The 24,052-nt window shown below is 44.3% G+C and overlaps 1 protein-coding gene across 2 annotated transcripts in view; it reads right to left on the minus strand.

Annotated features, from left to right (window-relative positions):
- Nucleotides 1–22,536, minus strand: part of LOC144143603 (argininosuccinate synthase-like) — a 200,824-nt gene extending 178,288 nt beyond the window's left edge. The window contains exons 1-2 of one of the 2 annotated variants that reach the window (XM_077675444.1): nucleotides 22,417–22,536; nucleotides 22,075–22,216 (exon numbers count right to left, since the gene is read on the minus strand). In XM_077675444.1, coding sequence (XP_077531570.1) covers nucleotides 22,075–22,176 — 102 coding nt within the window. In that variant the 5' untranslated portion in view covers nucleotides 22,177–22,216; nucleotides 22,417–22,536. The remainder of the gene's footprint in view (nucleotides 1–22,074; nucleotides 22,217–22,416) is intronic. The other variant, XM_077675434.1, reaches the window with a different exon arrangement.
- Between the last annotated feature and the right edge of the window lie 1,516 nt (nucleotides 22,537–24,052).

Genomic DNA, 24,052 nt, shown 5'->3' on the forward strand with positions numbered 1-24,052 from the left:
TTAGTAAGAAAGTCACCTAAATTCTGATTACGCCGGTAGACAACGCGTGGTGGTTCGGGGAATATGCTTTTTAAGCGGTCACTTTGCATTAGGATATTATGATGTTTTTTGAGCACGGTTGACACTCTTGGAGCGGAGGATGAGTGGGTTAAAACTAAGTTAGTTTGCGGGTTCCCGTTGGGGGCTTTTTTCTTACAGATTTCGTTACGGTCTAATTGGTTGGCTCGCACAATAGCGTCGTCGATAACTTTTTCCGGGTATTTTTTATTCAGGAGGGCGGTCTTGAGTTCTCGACAGTTTGAGTCAAAGTCGGCTTGGTTTGAGCAAATTCTCCTAAATCGGTGGGCTTGGCTGTAAGGTATTGCTGTCTTGCAGTGTCTGACATGGCTGCTTCGGAAGTGCAAATACTGCCGCGTGTCTGTCGGTTTTCTATACAGTTTAGTTTGAAGCCGACCTTGGAAGGTAGTAACGGTGACGTCCAGAAAGTTTACACTGTGTTCCGAATAGGAATGAGCAAGGGAAATACTAGGATGGGCTAGGTTAAATGCCTCAATGAAGGTGAGGAGCTCCGCCTCACCGTGTTGCCAGATCATGAATATGTCATCAATGTACCTTTTATAGTACATTGGCTTTAAATTTTGGGTGTCAAGAAAGTTTGATTCGAGGTGAGCCATAAAGATATTAGCATAGTTAGGTCCGATTCGAGTTCCCATTGACGTTCCGCTGACTTGCACGTAATGAACTCCGTCGAACTCAAAATTGTTAAGTTCAAGAATAAGCCTAAGGAATGTTTGGAGAGCAGAAGAATCGATAGGTTTGTCGCACGATGACTGCTCATACGCAAGGGATACAGCGGCGATGCCATCTTCATGGGGGATGTTAGTATACAGTGACGCAACATCAAGGGTGACTAGAAGGCAGTTATCAGGAATTTCAATTTTTGAGATGTCTGAGAGAAAGTCATTGGTATCCTTAATGAAGGAGGGAAAGCTGGGCGGAATGTCGCAAATGAGATTATCCACATAGCGCGAGAGGTTTTCGGTAACAGTGCCAATGCCAGAAACAATGGGGCGCCCTGGGTTGTTCACCTTGTGAATCTTTGGGAGAAGATAGAATTTACCGGCTACTGGGCTTAAGGGGATCAGGGAACGAGCCGTGGTTTCATTTATTGTTTTATTTTTAACAAGCTCAGCAAGTTTATCTTTGACAATTTGCTTATAATCTTGAGTGGGATCATTGGGTAGTGCTTTATAGAACGTCGATACTGATAGTTGCTTATTGGCCTCGTTAACATAGTCGGTTTTGTCAAGGATTACGATTGCGCCTCCCTTGTCGGCAGGTTTAATAATTATGTCGGGACAGCTTGCGAGTTCCTCTAGGGCTTTCTTTTCGTTGGTAGTCATGTTGTGGTGGAACGAAATTTGTGTTTGGTAAGCTTTTCGCACATCGCGTTGGACAGCTTTGATGTACATGTCGAGGCAACTATCACGCTGTGTGGGAGGGGTCCAGTGCTTATAGCTAGGTAGGGTTCTGCGGGCTTCTTCCGTCGCGGGGTGATCGTAGAAGTATTCTCGTAGTCTCATGTTTCTGGCGAAGTTATCTAAGTCCTTAAAAAGTTGAAATTCATCAAAACCACCAGTAGCCGGGCAAAAGTTTAGGCCCTTTGACAAGACGTTCATCTGAGCTGGGGAGAGGGTTATACTTGAAAGGTTCATTACATTCCCGGTAAGGTTTTCTTTAGTGACGGCAATCGAGGGAAAAATATTAGTACAGGGATTTAACTGAACTGTTTGGGGTGCAGTAGTCGAAGCATTTATTACAGTCGTAGTGACATTATCGGCCGTATTGTCAGAGTTGTGGCAGTTACTAGTGCCGGAGCTTGTTAGGTTCTTATGCATGTGGCCAGTGTTAGAAATCTTATCTCGGTTAGAAATTTGCGATATAATTTTAATTCTCTTTTATTTATGTACACACCTTAATGGCGAGTTGGTTGTTTACATCGCAGTTTCGGATATTTGGATTTAATGCCGGTTTTTTTTCCCCCCTTAAAGCCTGCATTTTGGTCGTATGACGGCCATTTTTTTATTTTTCACATACCTTACTGTTGTCTTACCCTGAGCAAGCTAAGCAAACTCCTCGCGTATATGGAAAGGGGACACATTAACCGCGTTTGCGATGCAGCTACTGGAAATATCAGCGTTGAAATCGGGCACGATGGAAACTGTGGCGGCCAGGTACGCTACTAAGGGATGTATGAAATTCTTGGATCTCAGACCGCTGCGAGCTTGCTTTTCCAGGCAGCCACCTGTATTGTGACAAAACCTGCGCCTCTCGGCTCGGCCCAGTAGCTCGCCTAAAAGCGGAGGTAATCCTATTAGCAGAGGTGCCTCACCAGAAGAAACTCTCGAGCCACCAACCCTTGTTCTAGCTACCTGCAGCGCCATGACCAAGCCAAGAGTCTCTGCCTGAGCGCAAACGTAGAGTCGCTTTTCGAATAAAGTCGCTTTTCGAGGCAAGTTTGGCTTAAACTGTTCAACTAAACTTCTAGTACACTCTACCCTGACGTCACACCCAGCGCAGCCGGAAACGCCATTTTTGTAAGTCGAATGGCGGACTCTTTTTCCCTCTCTGTCGGTGCACCTTCTCCGCCTCCTCCGTTCTGTGTCGCCTCTCGTCGTCTGCATCTGCCAGCGCCGAGCCGGCGGAAATCAGCTGATAGGCAGGTAGAAGGCCGTTTTGCAGCGCGTGACCGTGAACCTAAACGCGCGGTTACACGGCCTTCAGTGTGGCCGCAGCAGTTTTGCGAAGCGGCTCGCTGTAACAATGCCGCAAGGCTCGGTGCCAGGCTGCAAGTCGCGATTGGTACCCAAGGAATCGGGAGTCACTTTCCACCGGTGAGTGCATCATTCCGCTGACTAGTATTGCTGTACATTGGTGTGCATTAATCCTTTGTTTGCAATCGCCGCCGCTTATAGGTTCCCAAGCGATGTAGAACGCCGCAAGCAGTGGGCGAACGCCGTGCGGCTACCGGACTGGAAAGTGCCCAAGTTTGCGTTTGTCTGTTCGAAGACCTTTCGCTTGCGCGACTGATTTTTCGTCACCGAGATTGGTTCGGCTGAGCACAGATGCGGTCCCTGTGGTCCTGGTAAGGCACCAAAGTTTACCGTTTGCTGCGGCCATGCACTCTAACTACGTACGAGACAAACTACGCTCGATCGACTGACATATCAGCAAAAGTATATACGCAAGCTCTTGGCACATATATCATAATATATGGGTTCATTTTTGTCCACGCACGACAAAGTGCGTCTCGTAAACAAATTGCATGCATACGTGCAGTCGAAATCGCGAACACTAGCGTCACTAAAAGCCTTTATTTAGTGACGCTAGCGAACACGAAAATATGAACCAAAACACGTTTGAAAAGTATATGGAGGTGCAATGTTAATGGCGCGGTATCGGTATATTTAAAAAAAAACGCATTTTTCAGCCTTAATTGTTAATCCAATATAGCCACACGAAAATTTCACTTGCACGGAAATAAATGACGCTATTTGTGTGTTCTGGTTCGTATTTCCGTGCTCGCGTTTCATATGTGTGTATATATTCAATCACTGTTGTTCATAATTGCATGTAATTCCTAAAATTAATCAATTAATCAGTGTAATGCCGCGGGGAAGTAGTCGTTCATACGTGTGTAAATAATTTTAATCACGCAGATACAGACAGGATCGAGCATGCGTACCTTGCATATCATCGCACGCAGCTTGATTACTTCGACAGTTACACACACAGACGGCCGTGCGTGCACACTTCCCTAATTCCAACGTAATAAAAACAAATATCACTTATGTAGTATATACCGTATCCTACTTGCTTAACGTAATTATAAATTTACCACGCATAATACTACCCTATAATATCTATAGCTTAATTACATGTCAGACTTGGGTACGCACTGCATGCGTATACAGCAGGGTCAAGCTAAAGTTGCATGCTTTTCACTCAGATTTTATAATTATGTACATTGCACTATATACGATTCTGCATCTAACCCATTCTTAGGATGCTGGGTCACCGCTTGCTGGATCATCAGAGCAGAGCGTGTCGACACTACCCGTGCTTCCTGGACCGTCGCATGCAACAAGCCCTGGCCTCATACCTCTGGTAAGTTTGATGGCACTGTGCCTGCTATGAAAGCAGCCGCGCTGTTAGGGGAGCAAAGTTCATGATTTGCCTCTTTATTGTTATAAAAAAATGGGAGCAGCCGCATGATGATTGGTATTTTTGGTATCATGACTTTTAAGTTCACTTGTTGACGGCTGTGAATGAGGCACTAACACATTGAGCTTGTGACAATAATTTGTGTGAGACTGAACAGGTACGGTTCAGATGCATGTCCACCGTTCTCTCCGCAGATGCTTTACCATTATTATTGCTGTTATCAAAATTAATATGTGGTATGTTTCCCCCTTCCCACATTTCAGGTTCCTCGGTCAACGCAACAACTGCACGGCGGATCAGTGGAGCAGAGCGTGTCGACACTACCACTTCCTGGACCGTCACATGCAACAAGCCCTGGCCTCATACCTCTGGTAAGTTTGATGACTCGACATTTTGCGCGTCAAAACAGGCAGCTTCAGTTTTTCTCTGGGAAGAATTCTAATAGTTTTGCGAAATGGCTTCACACTGCTAGGCAGCACTAGTTCTCAGGTTTGGACAAGCGTGAGCCTCCTCCAATCGTGCTGCTGGAATGGCCTAAGCCCACAGCTGCAAACAATTTCTTAACCACAATAACTGTCGCAGAGAACTGTTTACAACGGCTATATACATAAAAAAACATTGATTTCTGTGGCAATGTTTTGCTGCGACCACATCAAAATGCTTTTCTGCATGTTTGCGGTGTAAAGAAGTTGAGGAAGGGAAAGCTATCCGTGTGTCAACATGCATATCAACATGCGTATGCGAGCACTGTATGAGACCCCTCAGAACTCGCGCTGATAAATGTGCTGAAAAAAGTACAAAGGCAGCCGCCAGGTTCATTCTTTCGAAGTAATCTGCTACCGTGTCGGTAACAGAAATGTTACACTTGCTAGAACTGCCCACCTAAGGCGAACATCGACAGTTGGCCAGGATGAGGTTTCTCTTTTTATTCCCTTTTTATTCCTCCCTGTTTGTATGTGTGCTTTGACGGAAACAGTGTGACTTTTGCTAGCAATGCTGATGTGTATTATGTATGCTACCTAACATATCAAGCCTGACGTGTTGTTTGTACTGCTGTATGAGTTATAATTGATACTTAACTATCCTAATGTGTCCTACCCCCTGTAATGGCTTGAAGGCCAACAGTATTCTGTAATTAATACATAAAATAAATAAATAAAAAAAGTATGCTGCAAACCTCATTGCATGGAGGGGCTACAGTCATGTAATACTTCAGATTTTCCCCCATCCGACTTTCTGACAGCACCATACTGTTGCCCTGAGCACGAGATCGCGGTTTGGATTCCCGGCCACGGTGGCCGCTTTTATGATGGAGGCGAAAAGCAAGAACAACCATGTGTACAAGATTTCGGCGCACGTTAAAGATCCCCAGGTATTCAAAATTAATCCGGAGCCCTCTACTACGGTGCGCCTCATCGCCTGCGTTGCGTCGGCGCATTCAACTCTACAATCAATCAACCATACTGTTGCCAGCATTATCTAGGAAGGCCTGTCTGACTTTTCTGTTCCGAATGCATGAATAGAACCGCTTTGTGCCATAAGTTGCGTGGAAAGCCTTGCTTGCTATGAATGCGAACGATGGCTGTGATCGTTCTGTCCTGCACTTGTGAAATAGGCTTGTAAATTATTAAAGCATTTCAGTCACAACATTTTACACCTATTCTTTTGCCTTCACACATTGTACAGATGTATATCTTCACACTGTAATGTTATTTTCCTCGTCTCTCTGCGTGTTCCAGGCTGAGGGGATTTTCGTCCGGAGTGGGACAGCCATCTCTGTATTGAAAAAGCAAGTAGCTTCAGATCCAATCAGTGAAGTAAAAAAATATTTGGCTGCTCTCCCCCCCTACTGAATATTTGCTTTATACCCAGCGCGGTGGCTCAGTGGCCAAGGCGTTGCGCTGCTGAGCACGAGGTCACGAATTCGATTCCTGGCCACGGTGGCCGCTTTTATGATGGAGGCGAAAAGCAAAAACGCCCGTGTGTACGAGATTTCGGCGCACGTTAAAGATCCCCAGGTGGTCAAAATTAATCCGGAGCCCTCCACTACGGTGCGCCTCATTGCCTGCATTGCGTCGGCACGTTAAACCATACAATCAATCGAATATTTGCTTTATGGCTCTTATTAATTTTCACGGGTGTAGACCTGCCAAGCTCACTACCCACACCAACCTCCTACAGGACACCGAGGAAAAGGAAACTGCAGTTTACAAGGGTAAAGATACGTTGAATGTGAACTTGGGTACAGAAACCATTGCATGTCTGTGTTTATGTATAGCTGCCAGTGTGTGTGACCAGTGCATCCCCAGCATGTGTTTTCAAAATAAGCTATTGACAATGCATGGTGAGGTACGCAATTCAGCCACAACATTTTACACCTATTCTTTTGCCTTCACACATTGCACAGATGTAATCTTCACACTGTAACGTTATTTTCCTCGTCTCTCTGCGTGTTCCAGGATGAGGGGATTTTTGTCCGGAGTGGGACAGGCATCTCTGTATTGAAAAAGCAAGTGGCTTCAGATCCAATCAGTGAAGTAAGTAAAAATATATTTGCCTAATTCCCCCCCCCCTTTTACCTTGAAGGGAATATTTGCTTTATGCCTCTTATTATTTTTTCTGGGTGTACAACAAAAGTATTCACCTGCATTCAGTTAATAAAAAAGTTCTTGCAGGACCTGCCAAGCTCACTACCCACTCCAACTTCCTACAAGACACCGAGAAAAAGGAAACTGCAGTTTGCAATGGTAAAGATACGTTGAATGTGAACTTGGGTACAGAAACCATTGCATGTCTGTGTTTATGTATAGGTGCCAGCGTGCGTGACCAGTGTATCCCCAGCATGTGTTTTCAAAATAAGCTATTCACAATGCATGGTGAGGTACACATTAATGTTGTGTGGTTGGATTCTGACGATGATTCTTACTAATCTTTGATAATTAGCATGTATTTTGCATGCCATGTGCAATCAATGAACCAAGGAATTTTAAGTGTATGAAAGGCCTGCACTTCAAGCTGAAAACATCATTATGGAGCCTATTCACTCACTTGAGAGGAATTCGGAGCCCCAGAGAAAGAAAGTAAGTACAATTTACAGCTATTTTACTTACATCTTATGGCAGTGTGCACATTTTGCGAGAACTGCAAACTGACAATTGGAGGTAATGTTAATTGATAGGATGTTGACAAATACATTAATGCTTCAAAATTATGTTAATTTAATTAAGCTAGGTGGGTTGTTCTCAAGTTCCTAATGAATTTTTTACGAGGTGTTTTGTACCTAAATTTCTTTTTGGGGCCATATGTTGGATGTTCTTGATGTTTGTGTTAGTTCAGTAACTGGAAATAACTACATTTTGGCCATTTGATATAGGAATGAAATTCAGAACTGAAGTAAGGCGCATCATGACTAACCTTAAAAAAGTGTCAGTTATTTAGATTTCGGTACAAGGCTATATAGATCGCCTAAGCTGTCAGACCTGTGTCTTAGACCAGAGGCCCTTGTTTCGCCTCCAACAGCTACCATACTGGGAATTCAGCTTTCATGTGAAGAGTATGTACTGTAGAAAAGCCCGAGGTGTATATATAAAGTTTGTAGTTGCAACAGTTGTAGAGTTTTTAAAGTCTAGGAAATGTATGTAGTTTATATGAATTGAACCTCATCTTGTATCTATAGACAAGAGAAGGTAGTATTTTTGTGGTGGTTATTTGTCAAATACATATTGTTTCCACGGAGCATTTACGTGGATTCATGCTGCAGATCACAGTGTTGTGACACCTAACTGTCGGTTAAACCATCAACTCGGCGAGGCCCAGCTGTGTAATTTTCTGGCCACTGATCCAACGTGGTGTTTTCAAAATCAAACACAAGCTTCAGGCATATTGGCACTACCTCAATCTGTAATTGTACGTATGGTTACAAGCGTTAGCCTTAATTAAAAAAGGCACATATGGAGAAAATGATTACTTCTGTTCCATTTCAGTGAAACATATATAATCTTAAAAAATAGCTTTGTATTAGCTTTAGGTAGCAGTGATTTACATTTGTGCCACTGTAGATGGCAATAAATTAGGCTGATATGTATAATCTGTGTGGTATAAATATTACAAAAAAGACAGCCAGTAGTTTGCTGTGAACAAACATTGGTATAACGGAGTTCTCATGAGAGTTTCGTTGTTTTCTTCTCCCCAAAAAACATGCCAGCAAGCATAAAACCTAAGGTAGTCGTCTGAGCTTTATGCACGCTTGTAGTCAAGTGTGTATCATTAGTTAGATGGTTTGGTAACGGCTTGTTTCAACTCCCAGGAAGACACACCTGAAAAGGCCTTCTTGAGAGCCCGGGCAACGCGGCTTGCCTTAGAGCAGCGGGTGTCTCAGAAAGCGATCAAGAGGCTCCAAGAGTCCCGACGACGTCTTCGAAAGCAAAATGCTGAACTCAAGTCGGTACTTTCAACGCTGACTAGGCAAAACATTCTTTTGAAAGAGCAAGCTGCTGTGTTATCAAGCCTTGGCGCGGCCAACCAGCAGCTCCTCCAAAGGCAGACAGCAAAGCACACTGGGCAAGGTGTGCCGAGCCAGTACCCACCGGAGCTGAGGGCCTTTGCTCTAACACTCAACTTTTATTCCCCGCGGGCATACAACTACGTTAGGCAGGCCTTTCATACCTGCCTGCCGTACCCGCGAACTCTGAGAAAGTGGTATGAGAGTGTAGATGGGCAGCCGGGTTTTTCCTCTGAAGCTTTTAATGCACTTAAGATGAAATGTGCAGGGAGCACTGCTCAAGGCCACCCAACCATCTGCAGTCTCATGGTGGATGAAATGTCCATCCGGCAACAAGTGAAATGAAACAGGGGCAGCTTTGAAGGGTTTGTAGACATCGGCACTGGCGTCGACAGTGACCGCCTACCACTGGCGAAAGCTGCCTTTGTGATTATGGCAGTTGCCATCAACGGTAGGTGGAAGGTGCCCCTTGGCTACTTTTTTGTAGACGGCATTGTGGGGGAGCAGCGTGCTAACCTAGTGACACAAAGCTTGCTCCGTGCTCACGATGCGGGGGCGATGATTGTGTCACTAACTTGTGACGGCGCACCAGCCAACATCGCCATGCTGCAGGAGTTGGGATGTAGCTTTAGCGATGCTACGCATTTAAGAACAACATTCCCACACCCTGCTACGAAGGAGAGCCTGTTGCTGCTTTTTTAGACCCGTGCCATATGCTGAAACTCGTCAGGAATGCCTTCGCCAGGAAAGGAGCTTACCTGGACAAGAATGAAAAAATTGTGGCATGGAGCTACATCGAGCAGCTTCACGAACTGCAGGAGAATGAAGGCCTGCACTTCGCAAACAAACTACGCACAGCACATGTACAATTGCAAAGGCAGCCAATTAAAGTAAGGCTCGCTGCTCAGGTAATGAGTCTCTCTGTTGCCACTGCACTTGCCGAGTGTCGGGAGTTAGGACTTGCTGGATTCATAAATTCGAAACGAACTGAGAAATTTCTGACACTCGTGAACAACATATTTCACGTTCTTAATTCGAGGAGTATGTACCAGAAAGGATGGAAAACGCCATTAAATGAAAGGAACGTACGTGATGTGAAAACAATGTATCAAGAAGCAACAAGCTATATTTTGTCGTTGAAGGAGCCAGCAACGAAGCGCCAAGTTGTCGAGACAAATAGAAAGACGGGCTTTTTAGGCTACCTGATCTGCATGCAGAGCATGATTGCCCTCCACAACTTCCTTGTGGTGAAAAGGCAGCTTTTGAAATATGTGCCTGGACACAAAATTTGTCAGGACCATTTGGAACTTTTTTTTGGCCTGATTAGGTCTCATGGGGGCCACAATGACAACCCGACAACCCAGCAATTTCGCGCTGCATTAAAAAAAGTGGTTGTTCAAAATGAGCTCTCTGATGCAAGCACAGACAACTGTCTGCCACTTGAAAACATTGCGGTGTTGTCATGCAGCAGTGGTGCGCGAGCATCAGGAGCAGAGGTGTTGAATGCAACGTCTCAGAGGAAAAGGCTTTTGGACGACGAATCGATTGAGCAGAGTGATGCCCTTTCCAGTGACCATAACTACACAATCAATGTAGACCACATCACTGAGTGGGGAGCAAGGATGATTACTCATGTCGCTGGTTACGTGGCATTTAAGTTGGAAGACAAGCTTTCATGTGAAGAATGCACTGCCGCACTATTCTCAGCAGAGCCATCAGCTGCCGCATCATCGTTTATACGGCGAAAAAGTAGGGGAGGTCTGCGCTACCCGTCGGATAGTGTCATTGCAATATGCAAAAAATGCGAGTCACTTGTGCGATTGGCTCTGCACACAAAACAACTTGCATCAAAAACATTCCTGGCCGATCTGTAGCATCAAGCCCTCCGTTCATCCATGCACAGAAAGCTTTTTCCGGAGCTGCATGATCACATGTTTGACAGTTCGCCTCTCCAGAACCATTATGTGCACATTGTGCGAAGTGTCGCAGAGCGATACCTGAACACCCGCCTGTTTCATGCTGGCAAGTTAATCACACAAGGTTTGCATGGCAAGCAGGTGAGGCAGATGTTCCGGAAGGTAACTCAGTTTAAGGGCCAGTGATTTTCTTTTAATTTCTACCCTTTAAAGCTGACCTCAGCTCCTAAAGCACGCAGCATTACCGAAGGACCCCAGGTTAGTTTGTACCATGTGGGATCAACGGTTGTGCACTAAAACGTGTACACATTGAAGCTTTTGCCTCTTGGCGACATGCAGTTGGTTGTTTTTCCTATTACTTGCCTTTATTGTTGTGATCATGTGCCTAGTTATAGTGCCTTCCATTTGTGCCGACGCATTCGGTGTTCAACAGTATTTTGCTTTTCTGCATGCTTGTGTTTGTGTAGTGTCAAATTGTTGTAAAATGTGATGTCACTGGTGCTTTGCCCTATCTGGAATAGGGCAATTTGTCTCTTTGGAAAGTTTGATTTTTTTCTTTTCTTTTTTTGTCTTCACACTTCCCTTGAACAATGAAAGGTATGTAGATATTGCTGCGTGTTTATGCCAAAGTGTTTACATGATCAGGCTGCCATGCTGTTATTCACTTCAGGGTGCTTGTCAATAATAACCTGGACTGTGTGTTGGGGATCAATGCGTGTTCACTAGCCAGGACGTTGCTATTGTATAAAAACCTTAGTCTACTGAACAGTGTAGTACATAGTATAGTATACACTATTCATAACCTTTGTCGGCATGCATGCTTGACAGAGTCCAGAGTGATATTTTCCCCGTGCAATGCAATATTTGCGTCTTCTGTATATTGCGGGCAATGTGGGAATGGGTATGCGCCACTGCCAGTTTATCAACTCTAATCATTCCGCAAGAAACACATTTTGTTTCAGTGTAATGGGTCCCTGTAAGGGCCAGTATTTAGAAGCTGTATTCGTCCAAGGAAGACCTCTACCTCTTCTACTACTCCCATGTGGTATTGAAAGCTGTCTTGGGAGAATACTGTCGGACGATTTGAACAATCCCCAAGGGCCTTTGCTATTCCAGCAATAGGGATGTTGGCATATGTAAGTAAGGTAAAAAGTGTCCTACATTGCTACACAGCGGGCACATTTAGTGGTTTCAGAAATATTTTTATTGACGTTTACACCATGCACATGCTAACAAAATAACTACAAAAATTTCACCGGCTGCGGGCTGTTTACATGTGCTGACACATAGAATGGGATGCAAGTATATTTTTGGGCTACCCGGATGCTACTAATTGTTCTTTTTTTCCCTGCTGTGGATAGGTGTTGTAGGGCAGGCGTGGTAACTTCGTCAGTCCCATGGCGAAGGGGAACCTAGACTGACAATAACAAAAGGCGTTTGGGAATTCGCAATTGTCAAGGGTACAGGTTGTGTAGAGGGTAAATAGCTACTAAATACAAAAGTGTTTGAGGCAGGAGGCCACGTTGTCTTCACCTATCACTGTACTCAGAACACCTATATCCAAGTGTAAATTCAAGTTGCAAAGTTATCAGAGTTCTTGTGGCTTGATTTAGAGCGTGCCATCTATCTCTATATTTCTTTGAGTATATGTACTGCTGTTGCATAAATAATGACCGCACAAAATAGATGAGAGACGTGGGACGTGCTACAAGACACATTGATTTCTAATTTGAGGTCCGAGGCCTAAGGTGCAGTTTCACTAGCAATCCCAGAGATGACTAGTCAATTAAACTAATTAAACGGCCGTTCTATATATAGGTAAGCAGCACTTTATGCAGATTTCAAGCTAAAAAATTGTGGAATGTTTTTAGCGTTGTTCGCGGGCCTTCGATAGAATTTTTTGCGACAATAAACGTTTTTTTCGCAAAGTTTCAACTTGTCTCAGTGTCAATAAATTCAAGGTGATATGAGTTGAAAACGTTCATACACTAACCTCGAAGCATCTGAAGCGTTGAAAAGCGATATCCAAAGAGCGAGACCACAAAAAGAGGACTAAGACGGAACGTTACTTTTGCCCACATACGTGCGGAAAAGAACAATGGTACACTGGGGATCCAGATCCAGCACTCTTCCAGTCAACAGACGGACACCTACCAAGGTAATAGGACGATGGAATTATATCAACCGGGAATCTACCTTGTAACAATTGCAAATGCACTGCCGCGCATCGCCGGCCTAGCAAACTACATGCAGCGGTGATAACCAAAAAATTCAGTTGCGAATCTTTCGGTTGCAAGTCGCCTACGCACTGCACACCGTGTATCACTTCCCGAAAATCTACTTGACGGGTGTCCGCGCGTACGGCGGGACGGCGCGTTCACGATATCTGCACTTCAATAGGCGCGTCGTGATCGGCACCGGAGAAAAAGCTTGACGCGGTACAAGGTGCACTTGCAAGTAGAGATTAAATGACATATTCACATCGGCGCAGCTGTCGCAACTCGCAGCATCCTTTGGGAGTTCCGCAAGACCACAGCGCAGCAAAGCGAAGCAGCAATCTTCGCAATGGGACGACAAGGCAGGCGCTGCCTTTCCTCCATGACTGGCCGACGGCGGGCGGGCCGTTGCTAGGACGCCGTTGCTAACGCGACTTCCAATGGCCGCCGAAAACACGTGACTTCCTCCACACTTTTGGCAATGCGTGGGTATAGCTGGGGGCCTCTTCTATGCTTTTTTTTCCTCCATGCCTCTATGAGTGGGTGAAGCACTATATTAAAGACTAGAGGCTATGAGGTCCCGTGGGAAACTGTTGATGGGGGAGGGGGAGGAGAAAGGGAACGGCTACAATTCACACAATGTACACGGTTCTGGTCTTGCGGCCCTATTCACAAAATGCACAGTTCACTCAGACAGTGGTACCAATATGCACAGTTTGCACTGTTGACATTGGTCGTGGATGGGTATGATCAGTCCGGGACAGTCTCTTAGACCGCTACACCGGTTTGTAGAGACCGTTTTCAAAGGCGTACTGGGTTATTTGTGGAGTAGCGGGGTCGTCACGGACACGACTAATGTGCTCCAGTTCAGTCACCACGGGTGCAGGACCTACAGTTAGCAGCTGACGATGGTTAAGGGCGAATACAGGACAGAGCCAAATTAAATGGAAGAGATTTGGTATGTCATCACGATTCCAGTGGGGGCATGGGTGCAACTGAGAGCCTGCTGGGGCTCACCACTTGCGTATAATGTGCACCTCGCCCGGACGCGAGAAGGGCTTGAGAGGTGCAAGGATGCCAACCGGAGTTTTATCTTGCAAACGCTTGCTGCTTTCTTTTTTGAGGATTCGTAACTCTTTGAGCGTTGGTGGCATAACATATGACATTGCTTAAAGAATGGCGTGCAGTAGTACATATGGCATTGCGGAGCAAAGTGGCTGCCAACAGACCCTTACAGCAAGTTGGTGTGACATCCTGTTTGTTCAATCTAGCAGTCACTCCTTGCACGTCAGCGGAATTTTGCGTACAATTTGAGACACGCATTCCACAAATATTCAGGCACGTTTCTTTTTGCATGTTTTGTTTTGCGGCTTGCCTGTACTTTTCAACACAAGCATCTTACGAAGGAAGCATGCACATGATATTGGACATTTGTTCACGAAGGAAGCCCGCACTATACAACAATTTGTCAACCATTTTTGGATAACTTTGACAACAGTTTGGTCCACGAACGGGCGCATGTTTAAAGATAAAGTAGATGAACTAGTCGGATTGTATATTTCGAAAAAAATCATTTCGACTAACCATATCCTCGGTTTAATGTGACAATTAAGCGCCTTGCAAATATAGAGAAACGGAATTTACGTAAAGGTAAGTCTTCGGGTAGTCCACAAGCCTGGGTACGTTTAGCGAAACAACAAGCACTTATAAAAAAACCGTCCAAGAAGAATCGCGTACTGACATTAATATAATAGTTTGCTGGAATTATTGTCGGAAGATTCAAAAAATGTTTTGAAGCATGATGACAGTCTCAGGAATTCCGAAATAACACTATTTCACTCGCCATCTCAGCCATTTCCTAAAGATGACTGCGTAACAACTTTCAACAAACTTTCCCTAAACCATTTTTCCTCTTCTTAGTAAGGATACCTGTTTACGATTATCCCGCAATCTTTCCGGTGTATTTAATTAGCATTCATTACGACGGCATTGTAGATATCATTGATAACTCCAAATTACCCGATTGTTTGGCCCCGATACCATTAACTCTAAGCTCCTGAAAAATACTATGGCCATTTTATATAAAATGTTGCAACAAAAATTGTACAAATTATCTACAAATCTGGAGCAATCACTCGCCTATTACTTATCGTCCTATTTCGTGGTGCCAATTGTGGGTGATGTTTGTGTGGACGCCGTTGCTCATCAGGATGCACCAAATACGCGGCTACGTATTATTATAAAGGGCATATTCTTCTTATTTTTATCGCCTATTGCTTGAGGAAAAACTCAAAAAATCGAACTAAGAATCGTACTTTTTTTCACTTGCGCCTGCATTTTTGAGGAAATAGAAAACTCTTCGACGTATAACTATTCGACTAAATATATCAACGTACATGCACGCCCACATACGAACGAGTTCAAAATGTGGGACCAAATATGTGGGCATATTGTAAGATTTACACCTCAGTAAGACAGCAACTCAACGAGTTCTCAAGGAAATGCAGCCGAATTTTGACTGTAGCAATATAAGTGTATTGCCGACGTTCGCGCTAGATTTGTTCCTCCGCATTGAGTACTGTAACTCGTATATCTTATCAAATGTTTTTGTAGCTTTTTTAGCCTTTCTTGATCTGCCAGATGAAGAGAATGGTTTAGCTGAAACCAGTTTACTTCCTTCATGCAGCCAGCTGTCATGTCTTGAAAATCAAAGTAAACCTAATGAATTTGCGTTATTATTACAAGCTCTGAAATATCTTTCTGTAATTTTTAAAACTGCACGCACAAGGGAAGCAAAATACGGTTTTCGTGTTTCAACTTTAGATTTCATTTTCCGATACAACAGACGAACAGAGGTATTGTTTCATAATGTATGATGAAAAATACCGATTTATATCACCCAAAACTAGAGTAGTTGTGCTTTGTAATTATACAATAGTCATCAGTGTGGTGAAAATTGAAGCGAAACAGAGGCCACAGAATCATCTTCCAAAACTGGCTGCAATGCACCGCGAGGGAGTGAGAATGCCACCCTAACAAGTATTTGTTTTAAAGTCACGGAGAGTATCTTCCCCACTTAAATTGTTTCCTTTTTCCTCTAATCAGCTTACTTCTTTACGACCCCTTAGCATGGCTTCCGTAAATTGTTTTCTCGCGAAACGCAGTTTTTATTACGGGGCATTCACGCCATCTTTGAACATAGTTCCACACATCAATGCATTATTTTATATTTCTTTAAAGCATTCGATAAAGTTCCTCATAATCAGCTCATTCATAAGCTTATTTACTGACCTGTATTGAAGGCTTTCAACTAACTGTTCACGATATGCATTTACTAGCGGCCATAATCCCTTCTCTTCTACCGGTAACATCTGGAGTTCCGCAGGGTCCGTCCTTGGTCCATCAGACTTTTCAATTTATTTTAATGACTTGCCTAATAACTTATCATCGTAAGTTCGGCTCTTAACTTATGAGTGGGTTGTCTGTCGTGAGATGACCGGCTTGAATGACGTCACGTTATTACAGACCGTTCTTAACACCGTCGCTAACTGGTCTTCGAAGGTGGTTGCATGGGAATTTCCGTGCTTCCACGCTGCGTCATCTCCGCTTCAGATAACTACACCGATCGAGACACGCACTCACTAGTTTCATGTCATAAGAACGTCAGTGCTAATATTACGACAAACCGTACGCAGAATGACCATATTATATGTTCATCGCCTCCAAATCTAATGGCCTGTTAGGTTATGTGGAGCGATTTTTTTTTCATGATTCTCGCTCTGGTCAGTTAGTACTTGTTTATAAAGCATATTTGTCCGTAGTAAGCTCGATTTAGGACTCGCATAAAACGTTATTCACAAACGCCTATGACGGCCGTACAAAATCGTGCAGCTCGGCTTATTAGTTTCAATTATGAACACACAGCATGTCTCTTTCTTGAAACCATGCTTATCATTAACAACTCAGGAATTGCGAATAAAGCTGTCACGTCTTAACCTTTTTAAATGATCTGTCACACAATCGCGCACCTAATATAAATGCAATGTCATACCGCCCACACATGCGTCATCTCATTCTACATGCGCCATGTAGATCATCTCTACAAGGTTGGCGCCACTCATCATCGCAGTTCGTCATACCTTACTACGATCATAACCGAAAACACCAACCGAATGGAACCACTTGTCACTTCAGTGTAACTATGAACTGCTATGGAAAACTTTTAAAATAACGAACTGCCCTGTTTGTTACGCTTATCATTTTTCTCGCTTTTTAAGTAAAACTGAAACGTTGTATGCGCTAGCTTTTTTCATTTCTTGCTGCCTAAGTGAGATTTTAATATTGTTTTCGGGTATTGCATGTATTAATTTAGTCATATGTACATTTTGTTCTGATTGTGTGCATTATAGTATACATTTATTGACTGCATTGCATTTTTATATTTTTTTACCCGCCGCGGTGGCTCAGTGGCTAAGGCGTTGCGCTGCTGAGCACGAGGTAGCGGGTTCGATTCCCGGCCGCGGCGGCCGCTTTTCTGATGGAGGCGAAAAGCAAAAACGCCCGTGTGTACGAGATTTCGGCGCACGTTAAAGATCCCCAGGTGGTCAAAATTAATCCGGAGCCCTCCACTACGGCGCGCCTCATCGCCTGCGTTGTGTCGGCGCGTTACACCCTACAATAAATCAATCAATCAATATTTTTATATTTTATTGTTGCCCTCCTCATAAGGATACCTGAAATAAATTAACAGCAAACCACTCTGTAGGGATTACAAATTCAGCTACTCGCTCGGATCGCTTTAAAAAGGGCGCTACATTTTCTGTCGTAGCACCACCATTTCGTCATTCTGTCGGAGCGGTCGTCTTGTGCCAACAACAGAACGGCTGTAAAAATAATGCAGGCCGCGCTGCGAGCGCCTTGGTAGGTGCGTTTTCGACTAATTGTGTTATATAAGTATTTGGGTCGCCACCGCCGCCCTTAGCGAAAAGATGCCGTATTTTTAATGTATTTTGAATGCATTTAATACATATATTAACTTCGTATTTATTCTGCATTATTTTGTCCACATTCGAAATGCATTTCGAATACATTTACAATGTATTTAAAACGTACCTCAGAAATACATAAGCAGTGCATGAAAAATATATATTTAATGCAGTTTAAATGCATTAAAAATGCTCAGAAAATTTATTTTTAAATACGTGCAAAATGTATTAGTAATGCATTTTAAATGCACAGAAAATACTGCTTCAAATATACTCAAAATGTGTTACTAGTGTATACAAAATAAAACCTAAATACATTGAGAGATGCCATGGCAATGTGTCTTAGGGGGAATTGTTAACGTTTAACTAGAAACTATCACATTGTGGTTTCAAAAAGTTTAATAGGCACTAGGCTAAAGGTATGCTCCATTGTGAAAATGTAAACCGGCCATGCTCGGAATGCGGGCCAGCAAATGACTGAAAGGAACAGCATGTATGCGCACAAATTGGCAATTTGAAAGTTGTTTATTGTACACCTCAGTCGAGTGGCCAATTTTGCCATTACTAAGCAGCAGGAATGAATGCCTTTAAGCCACCTCGGTAGCCAGCGCAGATGAAGCGTTGTGCATCAGTCTTCGTACTTCGGATTCTCCACGCGGGAAATTTCACCAGCACCTGCAGTGAAAAGAAAATATGAAAATATTAGTGAAACGCTTTTTTTAGAGGCAAATAAATGTCAAATCAATCAGGCCTTTTCTCTAGCCGTGCCAACGTCCCTCGCGAGCAAGGATTTTTTAGTTTCCCCTTCAGAGAAAAAAAAAAAAAACCCACCGTGAAAACAATTCCCCTTTGAAGGACGTAAGACAATTTATGTAATGGTAAGCAAAGTTTATATAGTCATGCGGCATCGGATCTTCAATACCATTTTTAAGAAAAAATGGTGGGTGGGGGGGGGGGGGCGGGAGGCTTATATTTGGACATTGTCTAGGGATAAATATTAGCGAAAATTAGGGGAAAAAAGACAGAGCTAAGATAACAACGTTACCAAACATGCAACAGAGTTCTTAAGACTTATGCTACTTCTCTTTCGTAGGCGCTTGAGTTAACTTGAAATGGTGGCAATTCTAGTTTTTCAACTAACTTGGACAAAACTGGTCTGTGACCTCACAGGACGCTAATAAACTAAGATAAGCAGTAATCTTATTAACTACAATTATTGTTATGCGTTCCATATTTCGGCGTCACCTTCTTCGGAGATTACGTTCTAAAAATATAGTGCGCAGCGAAACAATTTAAAAATGCATGGGCAGGATTGCAGTAGAAAGCTTACATAAATGTCATTAGATTGGCGTGTGCACTCAACAATGCTTTCAAAGGAACGGCAAAGTAAGGTTTTTTCGAAAAACAAGAAAAATTTCACGCCGTCCTTAAAATAACAAGCTCTTATATCGTAGGCACCTAACCCAAGCGATTAAAACAAGCAACGCCAGAAAACGTGTATTTGTGCTTGCACACACATGTAATTTTTTTGCTCTCCGGCGCACATCACCGGCAGGTAATTTTATACTTTTTGCTGTACACAGACAACGTCATCATTTAATTAGGGAGCAACGCGGAAAATAATTGTAAATGCTCGCGTCCTTAACATACAAAAAAAAAGATAAACACCTGTTAGCGTCAGGGACCATCCAGTAAAAAGTAGTTGCTTCATAAATACTCGTGACACCTAAAAGAAACTCGTTTAAGTACCCCCTTTAGACGCAAATGGGCAATTGCGGCTTCTAAACACACACAACCGCCAAGCAGCCCACGCTGTTTTCGGTGCCTTTGGGCACATTCTTGAAATTCTCCGGTGGCGTGGTCCAGCGGTAGCGCGTCGGGTTTCGCGTGTCTGTCACTCGACCACGAGCGGCCGAAGGGCCTCTCGGAACGCGCACACGTGTTCGTGAATGCGCTACGAAATGAATACAGCAAGGAGGGAAAAAGTTGCTCGGAAACACAAAAGAGGAAGGGTCCAACGTCCTGAAGTTTCGCGAAGTTTTGGGGGAGCAATCCAAGGAACAAAAAGAGACGTACCCGCCCGGGAGACCCGTTCCGGGAACCGAGGGGTCTCGTGCGGGGAACTGGTTGCCTCCCTCGAAGTCCCCCTCCCCACCCGCCTTCCTTCTCCTTCCTTCCTTTGCTGGTTCTTGGTTCTGGGTGGCGGTAAAAACAGAAACTGATTGTAACTCAGCGGCTACTCTCATACAGTTTGTCTTAAATTGACAAATTATTTGTAGTCCCTGAGCATAATGCACTTTCGCTACTGCCACTTCCACTGAAGATTACATGGGTCGCTTTTAACACTTTTGGTCACTTCGAAACAGACGGCATAAACTCTTTCATGGCTTTAGTTGACAGAATGGCGACATGCGACCGACAAAAATCGCGAAGGCTGCTCGGATTCTCGCCGTATGGCCTGGCCATGCGCATTAGTCGGATGGATGTATGCCACAAACTGGGTTCCTTCCCCGTACGGCGGCTGCTGCGAACAGAAAACAAAAGAAAGCTGCGTCCCTGGATACACTTCGCAAATTTCTCAAGCGCGTAAACATGGACGGCGGACTTTCTGTGAACAGGCTGTGCTAAAAACGTTCCTGGCTGTTATGTGTTTAATGCAAGTGATAGTCCTCAATAAATTCAGAACGGAATAACTCGATCTACAGGGAAACTCGTAGCAACAGTCCCCCGTCCACTCAGCAGGGCCCGAGCTAAAAATTAGGCGCAAAAAGGAAAGCACTAAAATCCATTTTTTTTTACGTCTTCTTGCTGTCGTTGACTTGTGAGTACATTCCCTTGCACGGCGTAGTTACGGCAGGAAATCTTGCTCGCAGGTGGAGGTAAGCTTAACAACCACGTGCGGATTTCATAAAGGGCATTAGCACTCTTCAATTGCAAGGCAAACATACGTCCATTAATTGTAGTGCAACACCGTACGCACAAATAGCCGGTATATCGTGCTTACCTTGGCTAGACGGCCAACGCCGCTGCAACGCGCCGTCCATGCAGAGACTGCGTCCACCCGACGACCGCGCGTTGAGGAGTCCAAAAACACCACAAGACAGGCAAAAGAAACGCAGTGAAGGCAGACAAAACGTGGAGGGGTGAGCCGCTCAACTCGCGCCGCAGGTGCCGGGCACAGAGGAGGAGGTAGTGAGCGGCAGTGAGAGGCGCCGAGCTGCTCGCCCTCGCAAGCATAGCCAGGGTTGTCCATCTAAGGCGAATATTTTTCAGAAAAAGAAAATTTTCCAAGCCTCCACAGCGATACCGTCGTAACAACGCTGGCAAAGTGCAAATGTTTTCGTACATATATATACTCGTTGAACTCGATGTTTTTGCTTTGCCGATTGCGTTGGAACACCGCCGCTTACATATTTGTACGCCGAGTTTCTCTCTAATACGCAGAGTTATGTCTGCTTTAGGCAGCGCAGTAAGTGAAAGTATCTCCCTCAGTTTCTTTTATTATAAGTAAACATCGAGGAGAAATTCTCAGTAGGTTTATTCATTTGAGATGTATTTTATCTGGCACTTCAGATATGCTTTACGTGAATCTTACAATTCAGCAACTGAAGCAGCTCCTGTAGTGTACTCGAAATGTATTTCGGCAAAGCTTTATGAATACATTTAAAATGTATTTTCGATAGGTATTTTTCATGCATTGAGAATGTATCTCTACATGTTCGTTCCACAAACGTAAAATGCATTTGAAATGTATTTCGAATATATTCGGAGTATATTTCCATGCTTCAGCACACTTTTAAAGTATACTCAGAGTGCTGCTCTAAATGTAGTTAGGTAAGTGTATTTTTATAATATTTACAGTGCATTTACACCATCATCGTTTGGCGGGAAGAAATACATTTTCAATATTTTCTGAATGCCTTAAGCGCACATTCGGGAGGTTCAGTGCATTTTTAATCTATTTGGAGGGTACTTAAAAGCACTGTATTTCTCCCGCATTTTTAATAATGTATTTTGAATATTTACTGAAAATTGAGAAAATGCAATTTTTAATGCACTTAAAATACATTTACAAATACAAAGCATATTTGAAGTGCACTTCAAGCATACTCGTACGTATTTCAAACGTATTACTTTTCGCTAAGGGGGCTCACGTGGTATCGTGACTTTCGGTTCCAACGGAACGAGGAATAAAAGCGTCTTCACTAACAAAACTTCGTTCCTATTCTTACCATGAACGCGACCACGTCGAAGCCTTCTTCTATAAGCCAAGCCAGGATGCATGACGTGTCCAAGCCGCCGCTGTAGGCAAGAACGACTGTCGACTTCGACATAGCTGACAGGTCGCTTGAGCGTGGGTATTTGAAGGCAGATCTGGAAAGGGAAATGATCGAGACAGTTAATAAAGGCGTGGAACAAGGCGAAAAAAAGCACACAAAACGTTTATCGCGCTGTTTTACGCCTACATGTGCACCAACTGGCCCGCTTCAATCTATGCTGTAATAATGGCAGCTATAGTAGCATCAGCTGTTAACCAGGCAATTAATTATTATGGGTCATCACCGAAGACTCACGTGTAGGTAAGCGGAAAATACGTACGAACGAGTCCTCGCTCCCGAATAAACTTTCTGGGCAAAGATCGCTTTCCGCGCCGCAGTTCAGCCTTTACAGCGCTTTCTGGCCGTGATATAGGATATCCCTTATCGCATGCAGGCGTTCTTCACTGGACGCCTAGTGCGGTCGCCACCGATAGGGGCTGGAAGAGCCTGTGCAGATATCCGGCGGGGTGTTAAGTTTCGAGGCGCTACCACCCGAAACTCCGACGCTCAGAAGCGGCTACGAATGAAAATCAAGTGACTACCGGAGGCAATATTTAGATTATTCACCTTAATTTTCTTATGTGAAAAAAAAAAGCAAGGGTGAAAGCACTGAGAGGGCTTTTTCTATTTCTGGCACTCGGAAATGTTCTAAGCAGGAAGAAGTGGCTCTTTAAAAATGAGAAGGAAAGGAAAGAAAGCTGAAACGAAAGAATATTTAATAGAGTTTTGTTCTAGCGAACAAACGTATCCGTTTCCCTCCCGTAGAAGCCCTTGTATTGACAGCAGACGGGAATTCCACAATATTTACAACTTCACTATGAACTGATTGTGGCAAGTAAACGAAGCTCGGCTTAATGATAGAGTTGCCTTAGCGGTCACTTTCAATGTGATTTTTTTATAATACCTACATTCGATAAAGAGCTACAGAGCATTAGCGAGAAGCTCGAGACCAAATTTTTTCCGTGTGGACGCGACGCGTAGGCGGCCCGACATCGACCACCGCTGGAGGCTAGCTATATACAGCTTGTAAACATTTGCGACTTTAACGCGCCGTAGCTACTCCTGGGCCGTAGTGGAGGGCTCCGGATTAGTTTAGGCTACTTAGAGACATTTAACGTGCGCTGAAACCGCGACACGTGAAGTTTTCGCTTTTCATACCCATCAGAAAAACGGTCGCAATCACGGGTATCGAACCCACGTCCTTGGGCTCAGCGGCGCAAGGCCTTAGCCACTGAGAGAGATCAAACTTTATTTAAAGCGGCCCATGTCCGGGCTGCCGAAAATGTGGTTCTGGTGGGCCTGGAAGACGCAGGTGGGAATTCCGCAGGTGTCGCCCGGCACATTGCCCCCGCACGTGGGCAATGTGCCGGGCGAGGCGAGGCCAAAGGATGGGGCGAAGATCAGGCGGAGGAGCGGCCCAGTTTTCCCATGAGTATGGAATGTGGGATGGTAAAAGGTGTGGATGAAGAAAGTGAGGTGATCGCCTGGCGCGAGGACAAATCCAGTAGGTGTGTTTAACGTCGGGATAGGCACCACTGGGCACCACACACCTGACAGTGGGGCGTGCCATCTCGGGTCATGATATTGTCACGAAGACAAGGACGATGCAGTTGTGTTGAATGAGAAACACGTTTATTGGAGCGAACTTGTGCTCCCCTAACAACTCAAAAGAATACAGAGGCGGCGAAGCAGCGGTCAACAAAGTGACTTGCACAGGCGAGTGTCGTCGAATCGAATGCCCCGGCGTCCGCACTGCAGGCTTTTTATGTTTTGGCGCGCGTGGTTCTCGAAACGTCGATTCGCATCGAGAACATAGTAAATCCAAGAAGATTATTCTGGGCTGTTCACGTTAGATCGGAATGCTCGCCCTATCACAACAGATAACACATGC

Source organism: Haemaphysalis longicornis, unplaced genomic scaffold (assembly GCF_048455015.1).
Source record: "Haemaphysalis longicornis isolate Haplotype H1 unplaced genomic scaffold, Haemaphysalis longicornis Haplotype H1 scaffold_1, whole genome shotgun sequence".
Taxonomy (NCBI): Eukaryota; Metazoa; Arthropoda; class Arachnida; order Ixodida; family Ixodidae; genus Haemaphysalis; species Haemaphysalis longicornis.